Source organism: Belonocnema kinseyi, chromosome 10 (genome assembly GCF_010883055.1).
Source record: "Belonocnema kinseyi isolate 2016_QV_RU_SX_M_011 chromosome 10, B_treatae_v1, whole genome shotgun sequence".
Lineage (NCBI taxonomy): Eukaryota > Metazoa > Arthropoda > Insecta > Hymenoptera > Cynipidae > Belonocnema > Belonocnema kinseyi.
This window is the reverse complement of record NC_046666.1, coordinates 66,972,875-66,984,072: the sequence shown is the minus strand read 5'-3', so window position 1 is coordinate 66,984,072 and position 11,198 is coordinate 66,972,875. Positions and strand designations below refer to the sequence as shown.

The window sequence follows — 11,198 nt, the reverse complement described above, 5'->3', positions numbered from 1 at the left end:
AGTCACTAATTTATCAATGAAAATAATTGTTGCATAGCAAGAACTCAGTCTTTGATTAAAATTGATGAACATTTTACATTTCTTGTTTAGAATTCGTGTTTTGGCTAAAGATTCATAATTTTAGTTGAAAATTGAAAGCTATTCAAATTTAATTTAATATATTTTGAAACTTTCGGGCTTTTCTGGAACTTTGGTATAATGCAACGATTCATTGCGTCCTGAAACTTTCAATGTTTCAGTGAAACTTTTTAACGACTCGCATCCCTACTCTATTCTGTATCAAATCCTCTCACAATTAAAATTTTGATTTGAAAATCGTGCCAACTCAAGCCAATCGTCCAAAACAACGTTCTGACACAGATCGCTCAACTGTCTGTCTAGCAATATTCCCAGGCGAAATCTTCACAAAGTCATCATATATCATAGAATAGATCACACAAAAATACGCAAACTTACTCATGATCCCATAGTAAGATCCATATTCTTTACTCCAATCACATCCACTAAGTAAAGCTCTCCACGAGGAACCATTAGTATCGAAGATCGTTCTCTCGGGCCTATCTTAAAACTACTTTAATAAGAGGGACTTGTGTCTACTCTGCCAAGTAAAAATAACTTTTTCTAGGTTTTCTTATTTTACTCTCTGAATTTGCTCTAATTTGCTCTTCACAGGTAATTTTCAACAATTACTGCTAGCGTATAGAGATACTCAATTCAAGTTCAGGATTGGAGTAACTCATGTATCAAATTCTGTTTCAGCGCCTCCTAGATTTAGTATTACTCCTGAGGAGATAATCTACGTAAATCTAGGAGATGCGATAATTCTCAACTGCCAAGCGGAAGGAACGCCGACACCGGAAATCCTATGGTATAAGGACGCCAATCCCGTTGAAATATCAACGACCATCGGCATCTTTAACGACGGCACAGAACTGCGAATTTCGACCATCAGGAATGAAGATATTGGCGATTACACGTGCATTGCGCGAAACGGCGAGGGACAGATCAGCCACACAGCTCGAGTTATCATTGCAGGTGACGACTTTATCTATTCACCTATCTATTCATACAAAATCGTATTAGGTCTACAAATTAATTCAGTGCATTTACTCTGTTGTCTTGTAACTCTTGGCTAAACTTTGATTTTTTGCGTTCGAAGGTAGTTTTAAAGGGTCGATTTTGAACTTTAAAATACAATCTAATCGGTGGCGGCCCTACGGATTTAATCTAAAAAATCATTGGTAAATACAATGACGTGCGACAAAGTACATTTGAGATATTAAATTCTTTTTGCATGCCAATTCAAAACTCATTAACGTGAAATTTCTTGAACTACTTTTTACACGTTTTCTGTATCACGGCACCTTCTCACGAGACTGACCAAATCATTTCCGTCATAAAATCATTAGAAAAGATCAAAGTAAAGGTTCCGAATTAATTTGTAGACCGAATAATAATCTCAAATCTGATTGCAACATGTTACCCGATTTTTCTAAAGGTTTTAATTTTTCAATCCAAACGTCTATTTTATCTCCACTTTAAAAATATTATAGGGGTCGTTAAAAATTACATTACGCTCTTTTTAAAACTTTCTACCACTCCTATGCTTCGTCACGGATCCTCAAACAAAGCCTAAATCACTCAAGGGTGATGTGAAAATCCCCCTCCCTCTACAATTGAAATCAACATTTTTCGTGGATTCAGTTTGATAAACGTAAATTCAATAGTACATTGTTTTAATGTTAAAATTATGCAATGTTAAAATGTATTGCATATTCAACAAAATAGTTTAATTTTCAACGAAAAGAAGATCAATTTTCTACTAAAATAGATGAATTTTCAACGAAAGAGTCGAGTTTTCGAGATAGAAAGTTAAGTGTTTTAGAAAATTGTTAATTTTTAAGCATGAAAGTGTTTTTTCAAGGAATTAGTTGAATTTTCAACAAACACAAAATTAATCTGAGATCAAGGAATTGCACTCAAAAGCCTGTAGCTGGACTTTCAAGCAATAGTGAAAAGTTTTCAATTTAAAAAGCTGAATTTTTAGTGAAAAATTCAATAGTTGAATGTTTAACTAAAAACGTTCAATTTCCAGCCAGAAATATATTAGTGACGTTTCCAGTTGAGAAAATTAAATTTCAACTAAGAAAAGTGAATTTTGAAACAAAGTAGTTTAATCTTGAAACTTGAAACACATAGTCGAATTTTTAACTAGAAGAGATCAATTCTGAAATAAATTTTATTAATAAAGTTCGCACGTAAGGGGAAAACGAGAAAAAGGGGAAGTTTATTGAAACCCTAGGGAAAAAGAGGAATTTAGAACAAAAGAAAAAATTGGGGAATATTGGAAAAAGTGTGAAATCTGTATTTTGTTGCCTGAATTGTAAAATAAAATCACTTATTATCATGTTTTCAATCATTAAAAAAAAATTATTTACATTTTTATTTTTCATGGCTGGTTTCATATTCTGCATTACACCCTCCCCCTCCATAAATAGTGTGACATAGTTTTCGAGCGGCCCCTAAAGCTAGTAAACAATTTAAAAACGATTAACTTCGCAATTACGCATGTTTTAAAAATATTACATGAAAACGATGAAGAAGATTTTCGAAAATTGCATTCATTGTCCCATTTTTATAAAAAAATAAAGCAAAGAAAAGGTGAAATGTGATGATCAGAGTAGGCTCTCTGAAATTCATTGGTAGTGCATCCGCAGTTCTAAGATTAAATGAAACGGCGAGGATGGCACACAGCGAACTCTGAACCCCTTAAATCCATAAATTTTATGGACACCTCGAAAGCGAAGCATCTTCCCTGGTTCGGCTGTAAAATTTATGATTTGATGCATTCACCCAGTCCCGATAAAATTCGCGTTAGGCAAAGTGGTTACAGTTCCGTTCCGGTCCCCGTTCCTGAGGGAACAGCTAGTACCGCAAGCCAATTAAGACTCTAAAATAGCGGTCGCAGGGATAAAAGGGATTCGTCTTCCTTCACTTTATCGTACTTGCATCTCTTCGTTTCCATTTTGGCGATTTTTCCAAGTGATCCAGATTCTTATGTGGCACTTACTATTAATCCCAACAGTTGAAAATTAATGATAAAGGCATAGGGGCCATTCAAAAACTATGTCGCACTGCCAGGAGTAGGGTACATGTTTTGTGACAGGGGGGGGGGGGTGCAGAATGTGACACCACAAGTCACAAGTTGTAAATGAATTTCCTTTACTTTAAATTCATCTACTAAATTTTTTATCGAGCATTCATCTTTTAAGATTATAGATTATAGTTCTTCCGCGGATTGACGCCGCCCAGCGGTGCTCACTCAAGCGTGACAAAACAGGAGCGTTGTGGTAAAGCGCTGTGCCCGAACGGTCTACCTGTGTAACTGCGTCATAACGTTGCGCTTTTTCACTTGACGTGGAAAGCACACACATAGCGAATAAGCGCGATGGCGAGCTCGCGTCAATCAGCAGTGTGGCTTCGATACTTGAAGCCAACTGAAGCCGATGGGATTGATTCACTGATCGGATTATTCCGTGCGATCGAATGAGCTTGTCTTTAACATTGTTAACAGCGCCATTTGACACGCGAATATATATCGTCAAGTGGCATCCCGAAGTTATTGGAGCAATGTTAATAAAAGAGAGCAGTAAATATCAATTCATTTATATCAAAAATGTTACACTGCGGTTTAAACTTAATTTTTTCCTATCAGATTTCTGGTTAATATTTAATTGAATTTCAAGTTCAATTGAAATTCAAATTGTTGTCAAAAATTCAGCTACTTGGTTGAAAGCTGAACCACTCGATTAACTCTATTAACTACTCTATTAAAAATCCATTAAGCATTTATCTTTTTGTTGAAAACTCAACTCTCAATCGAATTTGCATAGAGAGGGGTAACATTTCTTTGGGATTGCTGAGATTGCCTAGATTTCCAAAACTTCTCGAAATAGGGACTCTCAAAGAGAAATCAGATTCGGCTAAGCTCGGCGTCGTTCGGATGACCCTTCGTTTGACTCGCCGAAGCAGCGTGTGCATCACGAACATGTGATGTATGAATGCTTCGTGGTGTGAATGCTGCACGCTTGGCGAAAGACTTCCAAGATTTCTAAGAGTTCTCCTAAGATTCCCAGCGCGGCAATCTGACATCTCTCAGTGAATAGCCCCTCGCTACTTAATTCAAATTTGAACTATTTTGTACAGCATTCACTTTATTGGTTGAAAATCTAACTATTTTGTTAAAATTCGTTTTCCCTTATAAAAAATTAATTGTATAACTGAAAGTGTTACTATTTCATGATTGGTTAAAAAATTTGATATTTTTTAGTTTTTAGTTGAACTATTTTGTTAAAATTTTATTTTATTAGTTGAAGATCCATTTTTTGGTTGAAAATTTAACTATTTTGTTAAAAATTTGTTGTTCTCTGATTAAAAGTTAATTTTTTTCAACCATTAATTTAACTATTCCATTTTTGGTTAAAAATTAATCGTTTATGGTTTAAAATTCAACTATTTGGTCCATAGTTAACTTTTTTCTTGAAAATTTAACTGTTTTAGTAATATATCAGATTTTTCGTTGAGAATTCATGTTTTTTGTAAAATTAGACTGTTTCTTATTAAAAATCAACCATTTTTGTTGTTGAAATATCAACTATTATATTTTTTGTTGAGATTTAATGTTTTTTAACTGCTCATTAATCTGCTTAATTGAAAATTGAACTCTTTCATGGAAAATTTTGTTGGTTGAAAAATCTTTAATTTTTGTTTAATTAATTTAATTTGGTTGAAAATGTAACTACATCGTTGAAAATTATTATTTTGTTTTTATTAATTTTTTAACTGAAAGTTTAACTGTTTTGACGAGAATTCATCTTTTTGGGTAGAAAATTCGATTTTTGAATTGAAAATTAAAGTATTTGCTTGAAAATTCAACTATTCGGTTAAAAATTCATCTTGTTTCTTTGAAATTTCAACTTTTTGGTTGTAAATTCAACTGTTGGTTGATAATTATATCATTTTCCTAATAAATAATTTCATTGAAGATACATGTTAGGTCAAGTTATCAACCGCAAGCGCCTAAAAGTGGAACTATTTTGTTTAAAATTCAATCATTTTGTCAAAATTTCTACATTTTTGTCAAAAAGTAATCTTTTTTCAAAAATTCAACTGCTTTGTTAAAGATTTATTTTTTAAATTAAAAATTCATATTTCTTATAGAAAGTTTATCTTTTTTGGTAGCAGATCCTATATTTGGTTAAAAAAGAAACTGTTTTTAAGTTCAAGTTAATTAATTTCTGTTTCAAAGTTCGATCATATGATTAAAAATTTGTCTTTTTTTTGCTTCAAAGGTTAACTGTCTGGTATAAATGCAACTGCTTTCGACTTAATATTTTAAGCTTTTTGTATTGAATTTAATATGACACTGTATATTAATTTTATTTAAAAGCATTTATTCCTCTATCAGTCTGCTATTTTCGTGAAAAATCACCCTATTTCTCCTGTTGAAAAGAGCTTAACGTAGTTTTTGAAGAGCTCCATATTAGAAAATTTCATAATAACTTATAAATGTTATAAGTACATTTCCAAAACTTACTTTTAAGAATGACTATGATACACAAGCTCTATTCCTACTTCCAATGAATTTCAAGTACGTTCTTTACTCTCTTGAGGAAAAAACTTATCCACCTCGACTTTTACTTTTTCAGTCCTCATGGAGTTAAAAAGTTTGCCGTTGATTACAAGAAGCTTATTCATTGTTTGTACAAATAAAACGCGATTGCAGAGCAGGAAAACTTTGCGATGCATACTTTCGAGTTTTTAATCTCATAAAAAGTCCTTCCCTATAGTTTTATCTGAAAAAAATGTGAGCACTTTGAGTTAGTCTCGTTTAGCAGACCAAAATTTCGGTGGACAAATGCTTCAAAGTTTTCACCAAGATCAGAAAAGTCGGGCCTTCTTGTATTCTTTTTCTTAATCTGGTGCTCGAATTTATTTTCTTTCTTGACTCTGCCATTAATGCGAAGGATCCTTCAGTGCGACACAAAACGACGAAGGGAATTCTTCCTTCTCTGAGAAAACTTTTAAATTTTACCTTTGAATATTTATCACGACCGAGACTCATTTCGTTTCGCTCACATGATCGTTTTTCACCACTTCCCCTCCATCTACATCATCTGTCATATTTATCATTACTTTTGTGCTTGTCTTTTCTCATTTTGATTTCATAATTTTCTCTCGAGTTTCAAGCGTAAGCGTGATCAAATTTACATTGCATTTGAATATTTTATTACAGTAAATCATTATTTGAAAAAAAATCTATTCTATAAGATCGTTCTTCCTGCAATAATGACATTCAAGTATTTTGATTTGGTATTCTTAGAAAGTTTTATTTTACTGTGTGTTTTATTGTTCTAATGTCATAAATGGAGAGTGCATGGCCATAAAAGTTAATGTCATAAAACGAAAGTTTCTCATAAAAAAACGCTTTTCTATTAATCAATTTTAACAATATAAAAGTAACTCATCGTTGTGCCTGTAATTTAATAGGCTTTTTAAATAGTAATGAATCATTTTCCAATTCGAAAGTGTCAATTCAATCGCCACAAATATAAACTTAGCCTTTTGTCGAACTTTGAAGTATGTATTTCTGTAAAGGGTTATTTCAAAGATTCACGGATTTTGTTGGAAATTTTTACTGAAAAATCTACGGAAAATCCAGTTAGCAAATTAAAAAATTGTATTCATATGGAACGAGATTAGATACACTTACGAAATATTTTATCACAATCTAGGATTTTAAGTTTATTTAAATTTATAGCACACAAATATTCCACATATTTTTTTTTCTTTTTTGCTCAACCCCTTCATTTTAGTATTAAAACGGCCCTGCGTCGCTGGGCTGGACGGAAACCGAAACTCTTTGGAATGTTAGGGAATTGTCCTGAAAATCAGGTTTTTTTTTAATATCTCGTATCTAATGCATACAACGTGGTATACACTTCATAGATAAAAAATAGGATGAAAAATTCCTTACAAAACTGAAGAAGGATATGTTTTTAGCTATCGTATGTGCCGGTACATGGCTTGATAAAACACTTTTTAATTTTTCTTAAAAATAAATATAATTTTGCTCATCTTACATCTGTATGGTCTACGGATAAGTAAAAGATATAAGGACTAAGGACCGTAAATGAAATATTACATAAAAGTTTTCTACGTCAAGTTTTCAAATATATAGTTTTGATCATATTACAGAAGCATGTGTTCCGCAAGAACCCTACATTGATTATGTGAAGGGATTCGGAAATGCTTTTCAAAGTAGGAGACTGAAAAAGAAAAAGGTTCTTATGCAACTTTCCATCTTATAAATTTTAAAACTGCATACTACTTCACAAAACCAGAAAAATATTTTTTAAAGACTTACCATCAGCCCTATGCATCGCCCGTATATGTGTATGTAGTAGTTGTTATTTTAGCATCTGGAGGGGTATCGTAGTTCAGATAAATCCAGTAGATGGTGATCCGATCAGGTAAGCCTGTTTTTCCATTGTTATGTATAGCAAAATTACAAAAATTCATTACAAATTTGATACTTTTTACGAATATAAGAGGAATAACATCGTTTTCAGTAATAATAAGAGCAGCTGTAACTAGTTAGCCAAAAAATGCATCAATACATGTAATTTATAATTTCATTCGGAAAACAGTTTGAATTTTATTCATGTGTGTAATTAATTAAATAATTTTATAAGCAACTGTCATTGTTGCAAATTTCAAAAATTGATTGATAATATTACTTGACTAATAATAATAGTAATGACAATATTTAAACATTAATCAATAGCCTTATATTATACTCTTTTATCAATTCATCTATACATTTCCACTCTCTAAAAAATATATATTTATATATAATTTGTTTATAATCAGGGTGGCGACTTGAGCGGGAAACTGGGAAAGACTTGGAAAAAACCACGAAATGACTGGAAATTGAATTTAAAAATAGTTAATTCACTTTGTCTACAGTTACAGAGCATATGATTGAAAATAATTATTGTTTTTATTTTAGTTCACGGAAATTTCAGTAAAGAAATTAGCTTTCCCTTGAGACAGGGAATTTCTGACATAGAAGGAGAATTAAAAAATATAAAACAGCAGAAAGGAGTTAAAAAAATCTCTGTTCCCTTCTTCCGAAGTTTAAAGAAAGAGAGTGCTTCAAGTAGTTTTTAGAGTAGAAGTATTCTTTCGAAAAGGAAATATTTCTAAATTGCAATATAAATTTTTTTTACATTTTCCGTTAAGAATTTACCTTTTTTTTTTTTAGAAATTTCAACTACTAGCGGTTAGAAGCTGAACTCTTTTGTTAAAAATTAATTTTGTTGTAAGATCGATTATTTTAATTGAAAATTGATCTCTTTTTAAAAATGTAACTAGTTTGACGAAAATCAATTTTCTATCTAAAAATTTTAATATTCCCGTATAAAATTTAACTATTTCGTGTGAAAAATTGACCTTTTCTAGTTCAAAATTCAAAAATTTGGATGTAAATTCGTCTTTTTGAATTAAAAATTTATTTATTTTGTGAACATTTCGAGTATGTTGTTAAAAAATCGACATTTTGTTAGGAAATGAGTTTTTTCTTTGAAAGTTAATCTTCTTATTTAAAAATTCTTCTTTTTGGTTGAGAATTTAAGTATTTACCAGTGAAATATTCATCATTTTAGTTAAAAATTCATCTTTTAGGGTACACATGAATTTACTTAGTTGAAAAATAAACTCGTTTGTTGAAAATTAATTTTTTTAAATTGAAGATTAATCATTTTTACTTAAAATTCATTTTTGGCTGAATATTCGTTTTTTGACAGAGAATTTAATTGTTCAATTTTTGGTTGAAGAATGGTCTTTTTATGGTTCAACATTGATTTTGTTAACTTGAAACTTAATTATTTAAGTTTTGATTGACAATTTATTTATTTTAGTAAAACATATTTTGTTGTTGTTGAAAGTTTAACTGTTTCAGTTGAAGATTCACTGTTCAGTTAAAAACTCATATTCTTGTTTAAAATTTAACTATTCCAGTTGATGATTCACCATTTTAGTTGAAAATTCATCAGTTAAGATGAAAGTTTTTTTACTAAAAATATAACTAGTTCATATTCTGTTAAAAATTTATTTTCTTCTAGTTTAAAATTTAAATATTTGTTTAAAAATGTCTCCTATAATTTTCTTTCATCAGTATAAACGTTTTTTCTATACCTCTAAAATATTTTTACAACAAATTTGAATTGATCAAATTAATAATTGATTTAGATTGTTAAAAACCATGTAGTTAAACAAAATAAATGTAGAAAAATAATAAGAAACGGAATTAACATACAGTGGACATTACACTTCGATCTGGGCCTTTAACTTCTGCCTTCCAAATTATGTCACTTTCCCAAAAGTGTTGTTCACTAACTGTATTTCTGTAATTTCTGGGAATAGCCTATTGCCACCGTTTAATTTCTTTGGGATCTTTTGGCACAAGAAAAAAATGAAACTTCTCCGAATTGCTGGTATAGTCAGACGTACAAACCGGAGCTACACATTTTATTCCATTATTTCGCACTAGTAATTAGAAAAAATTCTCAACACAATTAATAATTTAATCGGCTACAAGGTCTTATAATTAAAACTTTCAATTTTACACATTTTTCTCAAATAAATCACTTTTAATAGGAAATTTACCAGTTTTGCCAATACAAAACAATGCAAAACATGCAAAAAACAGGCTTACCTGATCGAAGCACCATCTATTGGATTTATTTGAACTACGATACCCCTCCGGATGCTAAGAGAACAGAAAAGTGGGGGCGATGCATGGGGCTGCTTACCATATTATAGATACCTAATGTATACCTGATGTAAATAGTTCGATTTTTATCAAAACAAAAAAATTCAATTTAGACCAAACAGTTGCATTTACACCAAATTGCTGAAATTACAAGCAAAAGAGACAAATTTCTAACCAAATAATTGAATTTTCAACCTTGGAAGATGAATTTCTAACCAAATGATCAAATTTTCAAACTAAATACAATTTAATTCAACCATAAACAGTTGAATTTTCTACTGAAAAGATAAATTTTTAACAAGGCAATTGAATTTTTAGACAAAAAAGATTACTTTTTGACGAAATAGAGAAATTTTCAACAAAATTTGAAATAAAATTGTGGAATTTTGAACCAAATAATAAAAGTTTTAGCTAAAAATATAATCGTCAGAAGGAAACAACGGAAAAAAAGATAATTTTCGATCCAAAAAGACGCATGTTCAACAAAACAGTTAAATTTTCAAAAAAATAGTTGAATTTTTAGAATAATAGTTCAACTTTTAACAAATGAAATGAATTTGGAACAAAAAAGTTGAGTTACCAGCTAAAATGGTAAATGGTGAATTTTAAATTATGATAGATTTTCCAGCAAGTGAGAAAACAATTTCAACAAAATTGTTAAATTTTTAACCAAAGAGATGAATATTCAACTATCTAATGAGTTTTTAACAAAGTAATTAAACTTTCAACCAAGTAGTTGAATTTTCAACCAAAAAAGATACATTTTTTATGAAAAATGTCATGTTTGAATTTTCAACTAAAAGCAATTAATTTTCAGACAAAAGTGGATTAGTTTAATTTTCAACAAAGAAAATTATCTTATAACTAAAGAACCGAATTTTCAATAGAATAGGTTTCTCTCCAAACAAACACTTTCAATAATAATGAATATAAATTTTCTACCAAAAACACGCATTTACAACAAAATACAGAAATTTTCGAACACATTGTTAAATTTTCAACTAAAAACGATACATATTTAACCAATCATAGAACAATTAAAATGTCAATTTAAAAAGTTAAGTTTCAACCGTAATAGCAGAATTATTTAGGCAAAACAGATGAATTGTGAACCAGAAATATAATGGTAGACGTTTCAATTGAAAAGAATTAAATTTGAACGAAAAATAGTTGGATTTTTGTATTACTTTCTGTTAATTCAGCTTGCATTTAAGCGAAAAACGATAGAAAAGGGAATTTACTTGTAGGATTTACTTGTAAAAAATTCACTAATTGGTAACATCCAGCGTTAACTCTACACCCTACGTCACAAATTGTAACAAGCCCTTTTAACCCTAATTATATATGTTTATATTTACCTAGG

At 30.3% G+C, this 11,198-nt stretch overlaps 1 protein-coding gene across 1 annotated transcript in view; it reads left to right on the top strand.

Moving 5' to 3' along the window:
• LOC117181595 (protein turtle) overlaps positions 1-11,198 on the top strand; it is a 253,226-nt gene that overhangs the window by 207,735 nt on the left and 34,293 nt on the right. The window contains exon 10 of the mRNA XM_033374449.1: positions 760-1,035. Coding sequence (XP_033230340.1) covers positions 760-1,035 — 276 coding nt within the window. The remainder of the gene's footprint in view (positions 1-759; positions 1,036-11,198) is intronic.